Raw genomic sequence first — 21,702 nt, forward strand, 5'->3', positions numbered from 1 at the left:
CTTTATTTATCTGGCAGGGTCCACAGGTTATCCACAGGATAAGTAGAAAGATAGATTTAGGTGTGCTGTCAACAGCAGCTGGTGTAGGGAAGGTCAATTCCCTAAATAAATATGGAAGAAATAAATGTATATACACCAGCGCTGACTGTCTTATGAAAAAATGTACATACAGAACGGCTTATAGAATATATAACAACATATTTATTAATACCTTGCAATAAAATCACATAAAATGGGTATCTCAATAAGAACAAAGTAAAACGTTCACGTGGATCTGTGCTTAATACAGTGTATTGCCACAATTGTATAATACCCACATATTGACAATATGTAGGTATTATAATTTTGTTAGACCATATGGGACTCTCTCCTCCATATATATGTGTATATATACTCTTTAAATAAATCTCAGAACGGCTTGTTGAATTATGTTAGTGCCTGATTGATACGACAGGTGATACTGATTAAACCACTTAACAGGGTACATAAAGAGGCCAAGATGGCCATTTGCTATATGCTCCTGAGTAAGCTGGTCATACCAGAGAAATGCGTTGAGAGACAGCCTTTCACGTGCCTATTGTGACTTGCCACTTGGATTTTTGACATATGCTGACATCTATTGGACTCCTACCTGTTCTGGACTTCAATTCCTGGCCACTTGGATCCCCGTTGGAAAAGAGAAGTTCTTCCTAAGCCAAGGAATAAGGGGACTGCATCACCTTCAACTGGCCTACCGGTAAACTAACACCCCACTGGGACACTGCTCTCACCTTTTTCAATATCCGGTATAATCTTCATCCAGTATACAGGATTAATCATTTCCAGTCCTAGTCAGCTGTTGCATACAATTGTGGCAATACTCTGTGAATACCAAATTGCTTTCTAACAAATATTTAAAATGCCCGCTCTAATATATATTGTAGACGCCTGCACATTATCTTATTACCATGTGCCATGAATGTGCGCTATACATCGCAAAACACTGCATCCCATAAGAGAAAACAATACACCCACACATCTGAGTTACAAAGCTCATTGATGTATATATTTGTTATTAAAAGGATATGTATTCAATATATCACAATGTACAGTATACATATAGTTACATGGTTACAATTCATACAGTAAGCAGTTAATACATACAGTTACAGGCCAGCGATACAATTACCATATCTTTCTCATATAAATTTGTCCCTCCATATCACTCTCTCTCTCTCTGTAAAATCATGCAGGAACTGGTCTAGAAGCACCTCCATCGTCTGGGACAAAACAGCAACTCGCAACTGTGTGTCTCTGTAATGTGTTATCTAGTTTAAGGGAGGGATCTTTATCATTCATGATGAGTCACTGGTCTGTTCGTATGCTAAACAGGTTCAGCCTTGAAGACATCCAAAAGGGCTGGCCTGAGTTTCCTGTCCACCACCTGTTTCTGTAAATGTCTATTGTCCTAATAAGAGTGATTTTAGCTTTCATACATTTAATCATAACTATTTGTTGCAATGTCCTACAACTTAATAACAAGTATCAAATGAATCTACACATTAATCTGCTTGCTTTAATACCAAATATGACAGGTCTATCTTGCTTCGTTCAATAATACACATACATGACATTACTCTGTTATATAATTTTAAATCATTATGATGTCTGGCGCTTGATATTATTATAATTATGTGCTGTATGAAATAAGTGTTGAATCCATCTCTGTGGTATGTCCGTGTAAATGCGTATGTTACCATATATTGCTGTGCTTGCTGCGCGGATTTGCAAGTATAGCGACTTATATGTGTGGAGTCTGTATGTTCTTTCTATGTCATTTTTTTTTACTTCGACAACACTTAAGCACAGATCTACATGAACATTTTACTTTGTTCTTATTGAGATACCCATTTTATGTGTATCTGTATGTACATTTTTTTCATAAGACAGTCAGCGCTGGTGTATATACATTTATTTTATCCACAGGATAACTATGGGATATGATGAAGCGACAGTGGATTTGCACCAATCGGTCAAAGCTTTTCTGGCCTCCCAGCATGCAACTGGCTCGTCCATATATCCCCGCCTCCTTGCTCAGGCAAATCAGATTTTTGTTTGGTGCGGCAGGAGCCGGACCATGGTCAGAGGGCTGCTGGTTTTTAGCAGCCCTAAGCTTTCTTATTTTATGTTTATAGTCTTACTATTTTTTCTTGAGTGATCTTTCTAAACAGCGTCTAATACGTACCTTAGAAAGAGTCGCTCCAACAGCTCTCCGCCGGGTCGCGACAACGCTTACCCACGAGTACACTGCTGTTTCGGCGGGCGTCTATGTCGGATATACTAGCAGGTCCAGCAGACGTTACCAGGCTGGCCGGAGCACGGAATTCCAATTATCCTCTTCCAGCTGGGGATTGTTTAAAAAGGGAGGTGGCTCCTAAAGTAGATACGCATGTAATTCGATTAGTGCAAAAATCTACATTACCTTTGCCTTCAACATCATTAAGTGATGTCACGGATAGGAGAGTCGCCACCTGGGCTGATGTATTGGATGGGGATTTTTCAATAGCTTCTAGAGAGCAAAAATCCCATATAGCTCATATAAAAAAGTCTGCATGGTTCTTGGAAGAAGCAGCATTGGATATGGGTACTATTGCCTCCTGGGCATCCGCTTCAACAATAGCTGCTTGCAGAGCAGTTTGGCTACGTACGTGGAAAGCTGATAAAGAATCTAAGAAGGTTTTGGAATTTTTGCCATTTTCTTTTTGGTAAAGAATTGACAGATATTCTGGAGTCAGAAGCAGACTCCAAGAAAGTCAAGTTTCCTTTCACATACAATTTCAAACCTAAAGTTCCGGCTTTTCGGCCCTTTCGGCCTCAAGGAGAATCTAAAGCAAAAAGTAAGGTAAGACTAAAAAGCATTGGGCTACTAGAGGACCGGATGGGAAAATGGATAAAAACAGATAATAAGCCATCAGCCTGATGGTGCGAGCCTCCAGCTGGGAGACCCCAGGGTGGGTGGCCGACTTCTCCTCCAGTTTGCACAGATCTGGCAGCAGTCTACAACAGATGCCTGGGTGCAGGATGCGGTATCTCTAGGTTATGCTTTTGCCTTCAACAAGCACCCTCCTCGAAGGTTTTTTTTGTACCAGCCCGTCTGGGGTAGAGACGAAGGCAGGGCTTTGTTAGAGGCAGTTCAGAAATTGCTTCACTCAGGAGTAGTCATTCCAGTTCCTCCTGCACAACGAGGACAGGGTTTTTACTCCAAGCCGAATGGGTCATTTCGGCCCATTCTCATTCTCAAAGTACTGAACAAATACAATTGGGTACCTCAATTTCACATGGAGATGTTACGTTCCATCATTTTGGCCATGGCGCCAGGGGATTATATAGTATCCCTGGATATACAGGATGCTTACCTACATGTTCCTATAGCACTGTCCCATCAGTGCTATCTCAGGTTCGCTATCCTCCAACAGCAGTGGTAATGGCAGCTTATCTCTGCCAGCAGGGGATAAGAATATTTCTATACCTCAACGATCTTTTAATCCTTGCATTGACGCAGGAATTGCTCTTATGTCATCTGCAACAGACAATAACGTGTCTGCAGAGCCACGGGTGGCTCATATATTGGGCAAAATAGTCTCTGGTTCCATCACAACAGATGATTCACTTGGGGACTGTACTGTATTCAACTCTTCAGAGAGTAATTTTACCTCTGAACAAGATATCCAAAGTTCAGTCAAGGATTCAGGACTTGTTACACAGTCAAAAGGTATCCATTCACGCAGCAATGCGCGTGATGGGTTTGATGGTGTCAACATTCAACATGGTGGATTATGCACAGTTCCACTCGAGGCCTCTGAAGCATCTGATTCTTGCCAAATGGAATGGGTTGCATCATACGATAAAAACACAGACTATGGTTCTTACGTTAGTAGAAGGTCATTAGCCTGGTGGCTACAGACATCCCATCTGGACAAGGGGAGACCCTTTTGGATATCAGATTGGGAAATTCTGACGACAGACGCCAGTCTCCAGGGCTGGGGAGCAGTGTCAGGAAGGTTGTGTTTTCAGGGGCAATGGACCAAGGAAGAAAGTTGCCTGCGAATAAATATATTGGAACTTCGGGCCATATACATGGCACTGATTCAGGCAAAGGACATTCTTCAGGGAAAACCAGTCCAGATCCGCTCGGACAATGCGACGGCAGTAGTGTGCCTCAACCGTCAGGGAGCAACTCGCAGCCGAAAAGCAATGAAGGAGGTAAGTCACATACTAAAGTGGGCAGAACTTCATCATCCAGCGTTGTCCGCAGTGTTCGTTCCGGGAGTCCTAAACTGGGAAGCGGACTTTCTCAGTCGACACGCCATTCAGGAAAGCGAATGGGCTCTACACCCGGAGGTCTTCCAGACTCTAGTAGACAAGTGGGGTTTGCCAGAGATGGATCTCATGGCGTCCTGGCTGAACAACAAAGTGCTCGCATACGGGTCAAGAACAAAGGATCCCAGAGCGATCTTTGTGGATGCCTTGTCGGTGAGATGGGATTTTCATCTGGTGTGTGTTTCCTCCAATCACCCTATTACCCAGGGTGGTTAAAAATATAAATCAAGGAAAAGGTGCCATGATACTAATAGCTCCGACTTGGCCCGGAAGACATTGGTACACAGATCTGCAAAGGATGTCGATGGATGTTCCACTTCTGCTCCCTTAACGTCCAGATCTACTGATGCAGGGTCCTTGTTATCACAGACATCTGGATCGACTGTCTTTGACGGTGTGGCTCTTGAAACCTCTATCCTGAAGTCAAGAGGATTCTCACAACAGGTAATTCAAACTTTGCTCAGAGCAAGGAAACCTTCCTCAGCTTGCATTTATCACCGAATATGGCAAACCTATATTCATTGGTGCAGTGAACGGAAAATGGACCCTAAGTCTTTCAGAGTTTCCAGGGTCTTAGCATTCCTTCAGGCAGGAATGGATAAAGGTTTGAAAGTGGCTTCCTTGAGAGTGCAAGTGTTGGCATTGACTGTGTGGTTCCAAAAGAAAATTGCCAATTTACAAGATGTGCATACTTTTTTCTGGGGAATGCTGCTCATTCGACCTCCTCTTGTTCCTCCTACAGTGCCTTGGGACTTAAGTAGTCCTGAAAGCCCTTCAAGTTGCCCTGTTTGAACCACTTAATAAAGTGGATCTTAAATGGTTGACAGCTAATGTTCTCATTCTACTGGCTATGGCGTCAGCTAGAAGAGTATCAGATTTAGGGGCATTATCATGTCATTCCTCCCCATTTCTGATTATAATTTTTTTATCCAGATAAAGCAGCTTCCAGAACTAGATCTAAGATTTTTCTTAATGAAGAAATTGTCGTCCCGGCTTTCCAGGTACCGGGCCTTTCTACGGGAGATGCATCGCTCAACGTGGTCCGTGCATTAAGAATCTACGTGGATCGTACCAGTGCCATCAGAAAGACAGATTCTCTCTTCATTCTCTACGGATTTCACAAGAGAGGATGGCCTGCTGATAAGTAGACACTGGCAAGATGGTTTCGGATGACTATTTCAGAAGCATATTCTCAGGCTGATCTCCCTGTTCCGGCTAATGTCTGCACACTCTACTCAAAGAGTAGGTCCATCATGGGCAGCACAACGTGGTGCTTCAGCAGAACAGATATGTAAGGCAGCCACGTGGTCTTCCATTAACACATTCATTAGACATTATGCCTTGGATACCTTTGCCTCTCATGACGCTGAATTCGGGCGAAGGATTCTCCTGTCCAATCAGGAGCGTCTCCACCACTAAAATGCTTTGGGAAATCCCATTGTTATCCTGTGGACTCTGCCGGAGAAATATACGTTATGGTAAGAACTTACCGTTGATAACAGTATTTCTCCTAAGTCCACAGGATCCACAGGGATCCCACCCTGACGCACCTGATTTGAGGATCCTTTTACTCACTAACCTCTTCCTTCTTGTACGGAAGGTTGTGCATGTGTGTTCTTATCACCTGATTAGGGCTATCTATGATGCTCCTTCCTTGAGCTTTGGAAAACAACTGATTTGCCTGAGCAAGGAGGCGGGGATATATGGACGGGCCCGTTGCATGCTGGGAGGCCAGAAAAGCTATGACCGATTGGTGCAAATCCGCTGTCGCTTCATCATATCCCATAGTTATCCTGTAGATCCTGTGGACTTAGGAGAAATACCGTTATCAACGGTAAGTTCTTACCATAATATAGATAGATATATATATATATATATAGATATATATATAGATAGATATATATATATATATATATATATATATGTGCTCTCAACCAAATGTGGGCTCTAAGGACTTCTGTAGGTACCACTGTACCACTGTTCTGTCCTACCTTTACGTTTCAGCATTCTATATATAGTAGATTTCAGTGTATGGAACCAGAATAGCCATGATCTTAAAAGCTTTCTTTATATGAAAAATTAACTTTCATTCACTTTGTCTACAACACTCTTTGATCTATTCTGGCGCTATTGCATTGGAGCATCGTTGGTGATCAGTGCTTTATTTGCTTCGGCGTACATGTATTGAAAAGTCCTCTTATTACATTGTTACTATTCTTATTTGAGGTCAGCTGTCAAGTTTCTGTAATTGTAGTCCAAACGTATTAATTTGATTACCTTTGCTCTTGTTTCGATCAGTTCGTAGTGCATGGTTCAAGAATTTGACAGTAGATTTCTTTGCACCCTCATTAATTTTTTTATATATTGTTTTTATATAACTTTCACAAAGACTGTACCAGCTTTTCTCTACTATATGTTATAGGGTTTATTTTTATTAGCAGGCAGGGCAGTTACAAATGTTCCATTCACGCTTCCACTTGCCAGATTGTGTCATTACAATTAGACTGATAATCTTTATCTGATGTGTTTGTACTTTGGACCTTAACTATCTTCATTTGTGCATGTTCTATGCTACCTTATGTCACTTGCATCAGATTAATTTATGGTTCTTTTGTTAATAGTCTGTAGTAGGGACTGTAAAATGTTTTTATTTTTCTCACTTTTATGAAATAATGTATTGAGTTTACATATTAAATAGGAAATTACCATGTACCATATTTCTTGCTGCAGACATTATACTCTTATTGGTTCTAGCAATGTTTTTGCTTCTTTTCTCAGGGTGTGACATTTAAAGTGGATAATAATAATCTGGTTATTGCTCGAATTCTCCATGGTGGCATGATCGATCGACAGGGTCTCCTTCATGTAGGAGACATAATTAAGGAAGTCAATGCTCACGAAGTGGGAAACAACCCAAAGGAATTGCAAGAGTTGCTGAAGAGTATTAGTGGAAGTGTCACGTTAAAGATACTTCCAAGCTATAAGGATACAATCAGCCCACAGCAGGTCAGTGTCACACACAACACAAAGTGCTTATCCTAGTTCTTAATCGCCACACTTCTCCCTTTAATGATATGGCCAGCTTAACACAATTATATCTCTATAACAAGTGGAGCTGGCCATCCATTATCCTTTGTATTTTTGGCCACTGTCTTCTCCCCAATTTCTATCCCGCAATTTAGCATAATTTGCTGAAGTGCCAAAGATATTTGAAATTTTTTTTTTTAGTATATGGTAATGTGGTATCTCTAAGCAGTCCTCTGCATACCAGGAAATATGCCCCCCCCTCCCACCTCATTTGTACCATGCCTTGCGTGTCCCATGTTGCATTACTTGTAGAAAATGTTGGTTTTGGGTAAGGGTTGACTGTGAAAATGAGATAGATTTGTAGGATTCTCAGCATAGCCCAGCATTGATGGGGTGGGATTTTTTTCAGTATAGCTCAGGGGTCCAAGGCACAGTATTACACGGAGTCCCCAAAGTCTACCAGTCAACTGCAAACCATTGCTTACATTCCTTCAACTGGGTCCATTGTAAGTACTATAGTAATCATGACTTATTGATATTTACTGGAGAACACTCACAGTAATTAAGTGTGTCAGAATCCAGACTAGGCACACAATCCTGGCACCAGAGTCGTGACCACTGAGATTCCAAACAAGTGTTTGCCGGGCCGCAGGACAGGTAAGTCATGGGTGGTGGAGGCAGAAGGGACAGTTAGAGTTGGGGGGCATTGGGGTTGGTAGCTATACTTAACTTGCCCCCTATCGGGATTCCCACCATCGGGATGCCACTGTCTGTATTTTGACCACCGGCATATCGAACCCAACCCGCCACATAAGAGAGCAATTCAAAATACAAAAGTATTTGCTCTAGATTGGACAGCTGCTTGAATTTAAGTTCTGCCATCAAATTAGGTAGTGTTATCACTGGGTTGGTGATACTTAGGGTATCTGTGAATTATTTGTGACCCTCTCTTCCCAACTGAATGGCAGAAATTATTTGCATTTTCCTTGACAGAGCTCAATAATCTGTCCATACATAGAGCAAAGATCAGAAGGAACAAAGGAAATCCCTGTTTCATTTAATTTCTTATATTGAAAGGGCCAAGAGGGAGCCATTCATTTTAATTCTAGTTGTTGGGTTCATGAAAAGTAAAAGGATTCTCTGCAAGTAGACAGGAACCAGTTTATGGGCTCCAGCACTCCTAATAACTGCCAATCCACCCAATCTCATTTTGGGCATATTTGTAGGCCCTCAACTATATACTTGTTACCTTTCAGGACACATTTATGTGCCTTGTAAATTGTTACATTTGAGAGTCATTATCATATATTCTTCCATGTCATCTGAATTTATATTCTCCTTCCTCACAATGGGGTATGGAATGCCGGCGGCCTGGCTCTCAACCGCCGGCATACCGATAGCGTGGCGAGCGCAAATGAGCCCCTTGCGCGCCACGCTATTTAATTCTCACTCCAGGGGGGTCGTGGACCCCCACGAGGGAGAAAAAGTGTCGGTATGTCGGCTGTCTGGATTCCGACGCCGGTATACTGTGCGCCGGCATCCCAACAGTCGGCATACTGAAGGCCACCCCTCACAATGTGTAAGACATAGTTGTTTCTTGAGAATACTGAGGGTGTTTGGGTGAAAAATGTATAGCAACAATAACTCGAGTACAAAAGCAGACAAGGGCCGGCCATCTGGGCCCTTTGGGAGTGTCTTGGGGTTCTATAGGAGGCTATGGGGTGTATTCAATTGGTGTCGGATCCTCTCTTACTGAGAGGATCCGACACTGCATTATTCAATTTGCGGGCGTTTTTGAACAGGTTGAGCCCGTTTTCGACAACGGTCCAAAAACCTGTTGAAAAATGCCCACAAATCCGACAAAATACGTGGATCCACGGCTAATCAGCCGATCCACGTGTTTTCCGTCAAGTCGGAATTCCCGACTTGACGGAAAAACGTCACTTGACTTGAATAGGTCGGATAAAGATTCGACATAAAAAAGTCAGAAAGTGCTGTTTTTCCGACTTGAGGGCAATTTTGACCTGAATTGAATAGACCTGTAAATCGGAAAATTGAGGTCCACTCCCCAAACCATAAAACATTCAAGATGCTATTCTACCTACTCCAAGATTTCAGATAGTGTCAATACCCGACACTGCTAAGCATACTGCTTTTTTTAATAATATACAGCTCTGGTTATTATTTTGCTTAAGTGTTTGTTTTTTAGTATTTTATTTTTTTTTTTTAAATAAAAGTTCACACATTTATTTTGTAAGGACATGGAATTTGCACACATGAGCAACTATTGCATGTTAACTTTTTTTTTTTTTTTTTTTTTTTTTGGGCCTCCTTTACCAAAATGTAGTAAATTTTGCTGGGAAAATATGTTCTAGCTATACAGCACTTTATAGAACAACCTTTCACATAAATGCATTGTGCACAAGTACACTTTTACATGATGATTATATGAGCACTAATGGATTTTATCTTTTGACACCATGTACTTTGTGTTACTATTACTCATATCCGCTCTGGTGAGCCAGGGAGGTGGTGCACGATTTGTCAGTACTATGCATTTACTAAAAACATAGCTGTCTTAACAGGTTATCTTTGACAGCAGTAATCATTTCTGTGATGACATGACCATGAATCATATAAGAGTTTTGGTGCACGTCAAATCATCCCTGAACCGCGAGTCCTGTATAAGGAAAAATACACACATACCACCTGTAAAATATCAAAATGCATTCACCAGTGAAAATTTACTACAGTAGTACTTTTACATACATTAAATTGTCATTTTGGTCCCTTTTGTTGACATTCTGAGCAAAAGTTCATATTTCCATACTTTCTTTACTCTTCAGTCTAGAGAAAACCCTGTTTAATTTATGATTTGTTGACTTCTGGCAACCCAAATTTTAGGTTGCCATGTTTAGCCTTTTTAGCACACATACTGTAGATACAGTATGATGAAGTCTTATCTTTGAAAGAAAACAACAAAAAAAGACTTTCATGTTGAATATTTCTCTGACGTCCTAGTGGATGCTGGGACTCCGTAAGGACCATGGGGAATAGCGGCTCCGCAGGAGACAGGGCACAAAATAAAAGCTTAAGGATCAGGTGGTGTGCACTGGCTCCTCCCCCTATGACCCTCCTCCAAGCCTCAGTTAGATTTTTGTGCCCGGCCGAGAAGGGTGCAATCTAGGTGGCTCTCCTGAGCTGCTTAGAATAAAAGTTTAGTTTAGGTTTTTTTATTTTCAGTGAGTCCTGCTGGCAACAGGCTCACTGCATCGTGGGACTAAGGGGAGAAGAAACAGACTCACCTGAGTGCAGAGTGGATCGGGTTTCTTAGGCTACTGGACATTAGCTCCAGAGGGACGATCACAGGTTCAGCCTGGATGGGTCACCGGAGCCGCGCCGCCGTCCCCCTTACAGAGCCAGAAGAGACGAAGAGGTCCGGTGAAATCGGCGGCAGAAGACATCCTGTCTTCAGTCTAAGGTAGCGCACAGCACCGCAGCTGTGCGCCATTGCTCTCAGCACACTTCACACTCCGGTCACTGAGGGTGCAGGGCGCTGGGGGGGAGCGCCCTGAGACGCAATATAACAATATACCTTAGGTGGCAAAAAGAATACATCACATATAGCTCCTGGGCTATATGGATGTATTTTAATCCCCTGCCATTTTTACACAAAAAAGCGGGAGATAAGGACGTCGTGAAGGGGCGGAGCCTATCTCCTCAGCACACAAGCGCCATTTTCCCTCACAGCTCCGCTGGAAGGACGGCTCCCTGACTCTCCCCTGCAGTCCTGCTTCAGAATCAGGGTAAAAAAGAGAAGGGGGGGGCATTTTTGGCAGCAAATAACGATAATAACAGCAGCTATAAGGGAATAACACTTATATAAGGTTATCCCTGTATATATATATATAGCGCTGGGTGTGTGCTGGCAGACTCTCCCTCTGTCTCTCCAAAGGGCTAAGTGGGGTCCTGTCCTCTATCAGAGCATTCCCGGTGTGTGTGCTGTGTGTCGGTACGCGTGTGTCGACATGTATGAGGAGGAAAATGATGTGGAGGCGGAGCAGTTGCCTGTGTTGGTGATGTCACCCCCTAGGGAGTCGACACCTGACTGGATGATTGTATTTAAACAATTAAGTGATAATGTCAGCAATTTGCAAAAAACTGTTGACGACATGAGACAGCCGGCAAATCAATTAGTGCCTGTCCAGGCGTCTCAGACACCGTCAGGGGCGCTAAAACGCCCGTTACCTCAGTGGGTCGACACAGACCCTGACACAGATACTGAGTCTAGTGTCGACGGTGACGAGACAAACGTAATGTCCAGTAGGGCCACACGTTACATGATCACGGCAATGAAAGAGGCATTGAACCTTTCTGACACTACAAGTACCACAAAGAAGGGTATTATGTGGGGTGAGAAAAAACTACCAATAGTTTTTCCTGAGTCAGAGGAAATAAATGAGGTGTGTGAAAAAGCGTGGGTTTCCCCCGATAAAAAACAGCTAATTTCTAAAAAATTATTAGCATTATATCCCTTCCCGCCAGAGGTTAGGGCGCGTTGGGAAACACCCCCTAGGGTAGATAAGGCGCTCACACGTTTATCTAAACAAGTAGCGTTACCGTCTCCTGATACGGCCACCCTCAAAGAACCAGCTGATAGAAGGCTGGAAAATATCCTAAAAAGTATATACACACATACTGGTGTTATACTGCGACCAGCAATCGCCTCAGCCTGGATGTGCAGTGCTGGAGTCGCATGGTCGGATTCCCTGACTGAGAATATTGATACCCTGGATAGGGACAATATTTTGTTAACTATAGAACATTTAAAGGATGCATTACTATATATGCGTGATGCACAGAGGGATATTTGCACCCTGGCATCAAGAGTAAGTGCTATGTCCATCTCTGCCAGAAGAGAGTTATGGACGCGACAGTGGTCAGGGGATGCAGATTCCAAACGGCACATGGAAGTATTGCCGTATAAAGGGGAGGAGTTATTTGGGGCTGGTCTATCGGACCTGGTGGCCACGGCAACGGCTGGAAAATCCACCTTTTTACCCCAGGTCACTCCACATCAGCAGAAAAAGACACCGTCTTTTCAAACTCAGTCCTTTCGTTCCCATAAGTACAAGCGAGCAAAAGGCCACTCTTTTCTGCCCCGGGGCAGAGGAAGAGGAAAAAGACTGCACCATGCAGCCGCTTCACAGGAGCAGAAGCCCTCCCCTGCTTCTGCCAAGTCTTCAGCATGACGCTGGGGCTTTACAAGCAGACTCAGATATGGTGGGGGCCCGTCTCAAGAATTTCAACGCGCAGTGGGCTCACTCGCAAGTGGATCCCTGGATTCTACAGGTAGTATCGCAAGGCTACAAACTGGAATTCGAGGCGTTTCCCCCTCGTCGGTTCCTGAAGTCTGCTTTACCAAAGTCTCCCTCCGACAGGGAGGCAGTTTTGGAAGCCATTCACAAGCTGTATTCCCAGCAGGTGATAATCAAGGTACCCCTCCTGCAACAAGGAAAGGGGTATTATTCCACGCTGTTTGTGGTACCGAAGCCGGACGGCTCGGTGAGACCAATTTTAAATCTGAAATCCTTGAACACTTACATAAAAAGGTTCAAATTCAAGATGGAGTCACTCAGAGCAGTGATAGCGAACCTGGAAGAAGGGGACTATATGGTGTCTCTGGACATCAAAGATGCTTATCTCCACGTCCCAATATACCCTTCTCACCAAGGGTACCTCAGGTTTGTAGTACAAAACTGTCATTATCAGTTTCAGACGCTGCCGTTTGGATTGTCCACGGCACCACGGGTCTTTACCAAGGTAATGGCCGAAATGATGATTCTTCTACGAAGAAAAGGCATTTTAATTATCCCTTACTTGGACGATCTCCTGATAAGGGCAAGATCCAGGGAACAGTTAGAAGTCGGAGTAGCACTATCTCAGGTAGTGTTACGTCAGCACGGGTGGATTCTAAATATTCCAAAAGCGCAGCTGATTCCAACGACACGTCTACTGTTCCTAGGAATGATTCTGGACACAGTCCAGAAGAAGGTGTTTCTCCCGGAGGAGAAGGCCAGGGAGTTATCCGAGCTAGTCAGGAACCTCCTAAAACCAGGCCAGGTCTCAGTGCATCAGTGCACGAGGGTCCTGGGAAAAATGGTGGCTTCTTACGAAGCGATTCCATTCGGAAGATTCCATGCAAGAACATTTCAGTGGGATCTACTGGACAAATGGTCCGGATCGCATCTGCAGATGCATCAGCGGATAACCCTGTCGCCAAGGACAAGGGTGTCTCTCCTGTGGTGGCTGCAGAGTGCTCATCTACTAGAGGGCCGCAGATTTGGCATTCAGGATTGGATCCTGGTAACCACGGATGCCAGCCTGAGAGGCTGGGGAGCAGTCACACAGGGAAGGAATTTCCAGGGCTTGTGGTCAAGCATGGAAACATCTCTTCATATAAACATTCTGGAACTAAGGGCCATTTACAATGCCCTAAGTCAAGCAAAACCTCTGCTTCAGGGTCAGGCGGTGTTGATCCAATCGGACAACATCACGTCAGTCGCCCACGTAAACAGACAGGGCGGCACGAGAAGCAGGAGGGCAATGGCAGAAGCTGCAAGGATTCTTCGCTGGGCGGAAAATCATGTGATAGCACTGTCAGCAGTGTTCATTCCGGGAGTGGACAACTGGGAAGCAGACTTCCTCAGCAGACACGACCTTCACCCGGGAGAGTGGGGACTTCACCCAGAAGTCTTCCACCTGATTGTAAACCGTTGGGAAAAACCAAAGGTGGACATGATGGCGTCACGTCTAAACAAAAAACTGGACAGATATTGCGCCAGGTCAAGGGACCCTCAGGCAATAGCAGTGGACGCTCTGGTAACGCCGTGGGTGTACCAGTCAGTGTATGTGTTCCCTCCTCTGCCTCTCATACCAAAAGTACTGAGAATCATAAGAAGGAGAGGAGTAAGAACTATACTCGTGGTCCCGGATTGGCCAAGAAGGACTTGGTACCCGGAACTTCAAGAGATGCTCACGGACGAACCGTGGCCTCTACCTCTAAGACAGGACCTGCTACTGCAGGGGCCTTGTCTGTTTCAAGACTTACCGCGGCTGCGTTTGACGGCATGGCGGTTGAACGCCGGATCCTGAGGGAAAAAGGCATTCCAGAAGAAGTCATTCCTACTCTGGTCAAAGCCAGGAGGGACGTAACCGCAAAACATTATCACCGCATTTGGCGTAAATATGTTGCGTGGTGTGAGGCCAAGAGGGCCCCTACAGAGGAATTTCAACTGGGTCGTTTCCTTCATTTCCTGCAAACAGGACTGTCTATGGGCCTAAAATTAGGGTCCATTAAGGTTCAAATTTCGGCCCTGTCGATTTTCTTCCAAAAAGAACTGGCTTCAGTACCTGAAGTTCAGACATTTGTAAAAGGGGTGCTGCACATACAGCCTCCTTTTGTGCCTCCAGTGGCACCTTGGGATCTCAATGTGGTGTTGAGTTTTCTAAAGTCACATTGGTTTGAACCACTTTCCACTGTGGACTTAAAATATCTCACATGGAAGGTGTCGATGCTGTTAGCCTTGGCTTCAGCCAGGCGTGTGTCAGAATTGGCGGCTTTATCATATAAAAGCCCTTACTTAATTTTTCATTCTGACAGGGCGGAATTGAGGACTCGTCCTCAATTTCTACCTAAGGTGGTTTCTGCATTTCACATGAACCAACCTATTGTGGTACCTGCGGCTACCAGGGACTTAGAGGACTCTAAGTTGCTTGACGTTGTCAGGGCCTTGAAAATATATGTTTCCAGGACGGCTGGAGTCAGAAAATCTGACTCGCTGTTTATCCTGTATGCACCTAACAAACTGGGTGCTCCTGCTTCTAAGCAGACGATTGCTCGTTGGATTTGTAGTACAATTCAGCTTGCACATTCTGTGGCAGGATTGCCACAGCCAAAATCAGTAAAAGCCCATTCCACAAGGAAAGTGGGCTCATCTTGGGCGGCTGCCCGAGGGGTCTCGGCTTTACAACTTTGCCGAGCAGCTACTTGGTCAGGGGCAAACACGTTTGCTAAATTCTACAAATTTGATACCCTGGCTGAGGAGGACCTGGAGTTCTCTCATTCGGTGCTGCAGAGTCATCCGCACTCTCCCGCCCGTTTGGGAGCTTTGGTATAATCCCCATGGTCCTTACGGAGTCCCAGCATCCACTAGGACGTCAGAGAAAATAAGATTTTACTTACCGATAAATCTATTTCTCATAGTCCGTAGTGGATGCTGGGCGCCCATCCCTAGTGCGGATTGTCTGCAATACTTGTATATAGTTATTGTTACAAAAATTCGGGTTATTATTGTTGTGAGCCATCTTTTCAGAGGCTCCCTTGCGTTTATCATACTGTTAACTGGGTTCAGATCACAAGTTGTACGGTGTGATTGGTGTGGCTGGTATGAGTCTTACCCGGGATTCAATATCCTTCCTTATTATGTACGCTCGTCCGGGCACAGTATCCTAACTGAGGCTTGGAGGAGGGTCATAGGGGGAGGAGCCAGTGCACACCACCTGATCCTTAAGCTTTTATTTTGTGCCCTGTCTCCTGCGGAGCCGCTATTCCCCATGGTCCTTACGGAGTCCCAGCATCCACTACGGACTATGAGAAATAGATTTATCGGTAAGTAAAATCTTATTTTTTGCATTAGGCTATATATATATATATATATATATATATATATATATATATATATATATATATAACGTTTTAATACATTTTACAGTCTTAAGCATCAAACAACATAAGCTGCAGTCTCCAGATTTGGAGCTAGTATTTTTGGCTACAATAGTAATTTTTTTTTATTTTATTATTTCTTTAGAATCAAATGTCATGTTGGCCTTTATGAAACCTGGAATCACTTTTGCAATTGACCTTTTTTGAGTTATTGCACAAACAAAGTTACTAAAGAGTTACAAATAATTAATCAGCGATGATCAAATGTGTTTAAGCTTGGGATGACATGGCTTGAACACCCTAGCTGTTTGGCTAGAGTTTGTAGCTACTTGTATATTGGAGAATGAAGATATTTGATACAGTTTGTTGCCAACCTCTTTACTAAATTTGATTTAAAAAAATATCACTTTAAATTGCTATTTTGAAAATGATACATTAGTAGATTACCACCAAAATATTAAAATTACCCATGGGCTGCACAGTTGGTGTAATGAAGGTTTATTAGAACATGTATAGCGCCAGCATTGCCACTTCAGTGGGTTCAGTTTAATGCAATACAGAAATAAATGTCATTAGCGCTTAACAGTTGGATATATTTAAAAATATTTGGTTTTATTTAACCCTCAGGCACAGCTGGCCTGACAGGCGCCGCAAAGCTGTTCTCGCTCCCCTCTCCATCCCAAGGGGGTGCAGGGCCCTGTCCCTCCTAGTACCTTCCTATCTCTAGGTGCTGTTTGAAACGCCCCTAGTCAGTTTTCCCGCCACCTGCGTGGAGTGCAGTAGTGACCCTCCTGGCCTCTCAGGCACACTGCGCCCAAACTCCTTCGACGTTTGAAGGTTCGTTTTTCCTTTTTATTTTCATCTATTGTTTATTTTGCTCATTTTATGAATAAATTACAAAGGTTGTGGATATTTTGCGGAAATATGTAGGTTTGTCCAGGGTGGCCTCTCTGGCACACTGCACCCAAACTTATACTCATGTTCGTGGTTTCTCTTTTCTCTTACGTCCTAGAGGATTCTGGGGTCCACATTAGTACCATGGGGTATAGACCGGTCCCTTGGGAGTCACTGGCACTTTAAGAGTTTTAATAGTGTGGGCTGGCTCCTCCCTCTATGCCCCTCCTACCAGACTCAGTTTAGAAAATGTGCCCGGTGGAGCCGGTCACAGCTAGGAGAGCTCGTAGGAGTTTTTCTAGTTTTATTGCTTTTTTTAAGAGTTAGGTACAGGAAGGCTGCTGGCAACAGCCTCCCTGCTTCGTGGGACTTGGGGGGGGGGGGGGAGAGGAGGAACCAACTTCCTGAAGAGTTAATGGATCTCTATCTCTTACTCTAACAAAGGAAACCCAGAAATGATTTCCAGAAGAAAAAAGTCCCTTTGTGGAGCACTCTTTTGTGTGTATAATTAGTGATTTAATAAAACATAACTTTTATTCACTCTTGTTAAAAAACTAACTAGACATGAACATACAATACAAGTACAATAAACATATATATAATGCGCTCACCAAATAATAATGGTAGTGGTGGTATTTTTAAAGCATCAAACGGGTTAATACATGTAACACCTCAATACACCAATTGTTAAACTTTAATTATAAAACTTTAGATGCTATTTCATAATCATCTCCAGCTAATGGTACCCTTGAAACGAATCTTGGGGAATTAAACATTTTTCATACAGTTCATTCATAGGCTATCTGTTTATGATGACATATATTAAATCATAAACAATATGCCGCAGGTGCTGCATTAAAACATGATACCATGATTTACATAAAGCCACATAAATAAATCATAACTCATGCTCCCAATGATCAGAGAAGATTATCATCCTGAACATATGACTTTAAAAATTATTATGCAAGCTACCAAGAAAGCCAAATATCTGCATTAATGGTTATTTCTTATAACAGTTATTGTCATAGCCTGGCTTCCATGCCCTCTTCCTTGTATAAGTGTCAGATATAAATTTCAGTGCACAAGAATAGGATAGAAAGAGACAGCGTGAAGATATGCCGCCCCTTCTGCTGCCGCTGTCTTCCGTGAGCGGACGGGGGTGAGAGCAGGACAGGCAAACGCTGATCACGAAACGGGAGATACAGTGATAAGCCCTTACTCCTCCGTTTGCGGTGTTAGATGGCCCTGATTACACTAGGCATCGCAGGGACCAAATTCGCCACCGGGAGGAGGGCAGACACCGAAATTAATAAGACAGAGACACAAATCACGTGTTAAATACTATAATAATTAATTAATCTAATACTGTTTGTGTCAATGGAATTGGTTCCAGACAGACCACGCTATAAGTGTCTAGACTGTATCCCAAAAATATTAACTGTACTGAGTAACAATACATGGAGAAATTTACTGTCTCATCTACCTAGTGCATTGGATTGGATTAATTAATGAGCAACACAGTATCCCTAGCATGCATGGATTCAAATAAATTGAGAGATAGGGACAGCGTGGAAATCTGCAGCCCCTTCTACTGCCTCCGTCTTCAATGAGCGGACGAAGGTGAGAGCGGAGCTTGCAGCACGCAAACCAGAGAGAGAGATGCAGTGTGCGACCCCGTCTCCCGTGTGCAGTGTTAGGTGGCCCTGGTTACACACTGCATAGCAGGGACCAAATGCGCTGCCGGGAGAGGAGAGGACACCTGAAGGGAGAAAGACAGGGTACCTGACTGGTTAGCTGGAGGGTGTAGATGTGTGAAGGCTGTTCCCCCTGCAGCGGGGAATCCGCAAACGGCCAGAACGCGTTTCACCACGGAGGGCTTAATCACCTGTGAGCCTAACCGGAGTTAGGAAGTGTGTCAGTATTTGAAGGAGGTAGAACCAATCATGGATCAGGGCCTAATTGCCCGGTGATTATTTGATAGGTTAGTTGGTTGATTACCTCAATGTCTGAAAATTTAACCCGATATTCAGAGCAGAGAAATTCAAATTAGAACCCTTCCCAGATGGGGATACGTTTTCTATCTCAGAAAAATTCATTGAAAAATGAATTGAAAAATAAAATTGAAAAATAAAAACAATCAATTAAGCACTAAAGATAAAAGAAAAAAAGGAAAAGAAAATGAAAGAAGAAGAAAGAGGAATTTTTATATTATACTGTTAAAATAAATAAAACACCTAATAATCAGTAGTGCTGTTAATGATAATTTTCTATCACAGGGGCACTTATTAAAGTATATAATCAATCAATTATACAAAAAGAAATAAGGAGATACATAATAAAGTGATCTTTAGTACTATGTAATAATACACTAAATAATTTATTAATTAACTGTTCATAAGATCATAATAAATAGATGCTTGAATAAATTGCCTACTGAGTGGTGGTGTTTTAATTGCCACTGAGGTGGATAAGTGGATATATAGACTTATAATCAATATACCCAAAAAGAAGGGGATAGGGAATTTTTTTTTCTTTATAATTGTATCCATTTATTTTTGTTTATGTTCTGTGCGGGATACACAATTTCCTTTTTATAACAGGATCTCTCTATCTCTGCTGACAGGACACTGAGCTCCTGAGGGTGCTGATTGCAAGCCCACGAGGCGACCGCTCACTCCCGCAGCACGGCCGCCACCCCCTAACAGAGCCAGAAGATGGAGTGGTGAGTATGATGCTGGCACCCCGATAAGCAGGTCGCCGGCGGGAATGGCGGCACAAGGGTAGGAGCGCAGCTCTGACAGGCTGCGCTCCAGAGGGCTCAGCAGTACTTGAATTGCAGTGCTGTGAGGGCGCCCTGGGCCAGCGCACATACCCTGCACTGGTCACAGATGCTAACAGGGGCTAATCCCACTGTTAGCAGCCAAATCACACCAGGCCAGTATAATCACTAAAAGCGGGAAGACTCGCCATAACAGGTGTAGGGGCTTCTTTCTCAGAGCGGATCCAGCACTCACCGGCGCCATTTTCTCCCTGCAGATCACACAGAAGAGACGCTGACAGGGAGCGCTGCCCTCCACATAACTCCAACATACCTCAGCGGTACCAGGGTGTTATAGACAGGGGGGGAGAGTGACATATTAGCTGTTTAATCTATTAAGGTTATTCAGGAAGCGCCGGGCGTTTACTGTATAAACTGCCTACTGGGGTGCTGTGTGGCTAGTTCCTTATACTCTGTGTCTCTCTGAAGGTACTCTGGGGGAAACTGTGTCTGCATTTTCCTGTGTGTGTGTCTTTGTATAACTCACATAACCATGTCTAGGAGCTCTGTGTCCTGTGCTGCAGAGTGTGCATCTTCTCCTGAAGAGTCTATTACACGTACTCAGGACTGTAATATACTGTCTCAGCCTTCTGAATCCGAACCCCCACGGGTGGATTCTATTAGGGGAATGATATCCAAGATTTCACCTAGGATAGCTCAAAATGAGACTGAAACACAGGTTTTGAAAAAATCTGTTGAGGTTTTGTCGTATTGAGCGCCTACTACCTCTTCAAAGACCCCAGTTATTTACCCTAAGAAGCATGCTCTTGCCCAGATAATGCAAGCGGACACGGATACCGACACTGATACAGGGGACGGTGATGGGATATGCAGGGGGGAGATGCATCCCTTGCTAAGGGGGTGCAACTCATGATTGAGGCTGGTAGGGACATTTTACACATTACTGATAAGGTACCTGAGCAGGTAGAGGAGGCTTATTTTACTGATAATAAAAAATCCTCTCTTACATTCCCTGCGTCTAAGGAATTAAACGCTTTGTTTGAAAAATCCTGGGAAAACCCAGAGAAAAAATTCTAGATCCCAAAAAGGGTTCTCATTGCTTTTCCTTTCCCTGAGGAGGACAGGAAAAAGTGGGAAATCCCGCCTGCAGTGGACGCTTCTGTGTCTAGGTTATCTAAAAAAGGTGGTTTTACCTGTCCCAGGGTCCACCGCTTTAAAAGAGCCGGCTGACCGTAAAATTGAGACTACACTCAAATCATTATACACCGCTACTGGCGTAGCTTTAAGACCCACTATTGCTTGTACGTGGATTTCTAAAGCCATAGTAAAGTGGTCAGGCACATTACTAGAGGAATTAGATTCTATGGGTAGAAGTGACATTGAATTGTTCTTTTACGTCACATACAGGACTCTGCAGGTTTCATGGTGAAGGCCATGAAGGACCTTGGCCATCTCAATGCGAGGGCTTCTTCCATGGTTGTCTCTGGCTCCGCCAATGGTCTGCTGATGCGGAATCCAAGAAGAGTGTGGAGAACCTACCCTTCACAGGTCAGGCTCTGTTTGGGGAAGCGTTAGATGCGTGGATCTCCACGGCAACTGCGGGTAAGTCGACATTTATAACCTAAGCAGCACCGCCTCTTAGGAAAATTTATTCTACGTCTACAATGCAGTAGTTTCGGACCGCGAAAGTTAAGTCCAAACCCCCTTCCACTTTCTTTAGAGGAGGTCAGAGGGAAATCCAGAAAAGCTGCACCAACAGGTTCCCAGGAACAGAAACCTGGTTCTGCTTCCTCAAAATCCTCAGCATGACGGTGGACCTCCCAGCCTGGAGATCGGGCAGGTTGGGAGCAAGATTAAGAAATTTCTGGGCATCATCAGGCATAGACCCCTGGGTGCTAGATATTACCCAGGGGTA

At 43.8% G+C, this 21,702-nt stretch overlaps 1 protein-coding gene across 6 annotated transcripts in view; it reads left to right on the forward strand.

The window, feature by feature from the left end:
• PALS2 (protein associated with LIN7 2, MAGUK p55 family member) overlaps positions 1 to 21,702 on the forward strand; it is a 315,351-nt gene that overhangs the window by 166,971 nt on the left and 126,678 nt on the right. For all 6 annotated transcript variants that reach the window (XM_063921695.1, XM_063921694.1, XM_063921698.1 and 3 more), the window contains one exon: positions 7,138 to 7,365. In XM_063921695.1, coding sequence (XP_063777765.1) covers positions 7,138 to 7,365 — 228 coding nt within the window. The remainder of the gene's footprint in view (positions 1 to 7,137; positions 7,366 to 21,702) is intronic.

Source organism: Pseudophryne corroboree, chromosome 5 (genome assembly GCF_028390025.1).
Source record: "Pseudophryne corroboree isolate aPseCor3 chromosome 5, aPseCor3.hap2, whole genome shotgun sequence".
In the NCBI taxonomy this organism is placed as follows: domain Eukaryota; kingdom Metazoa; phylum Chordata; class Amphibia; order Anura; family Myobatrachidae; genus Pseudophryne; species Pseudophryne corroboree.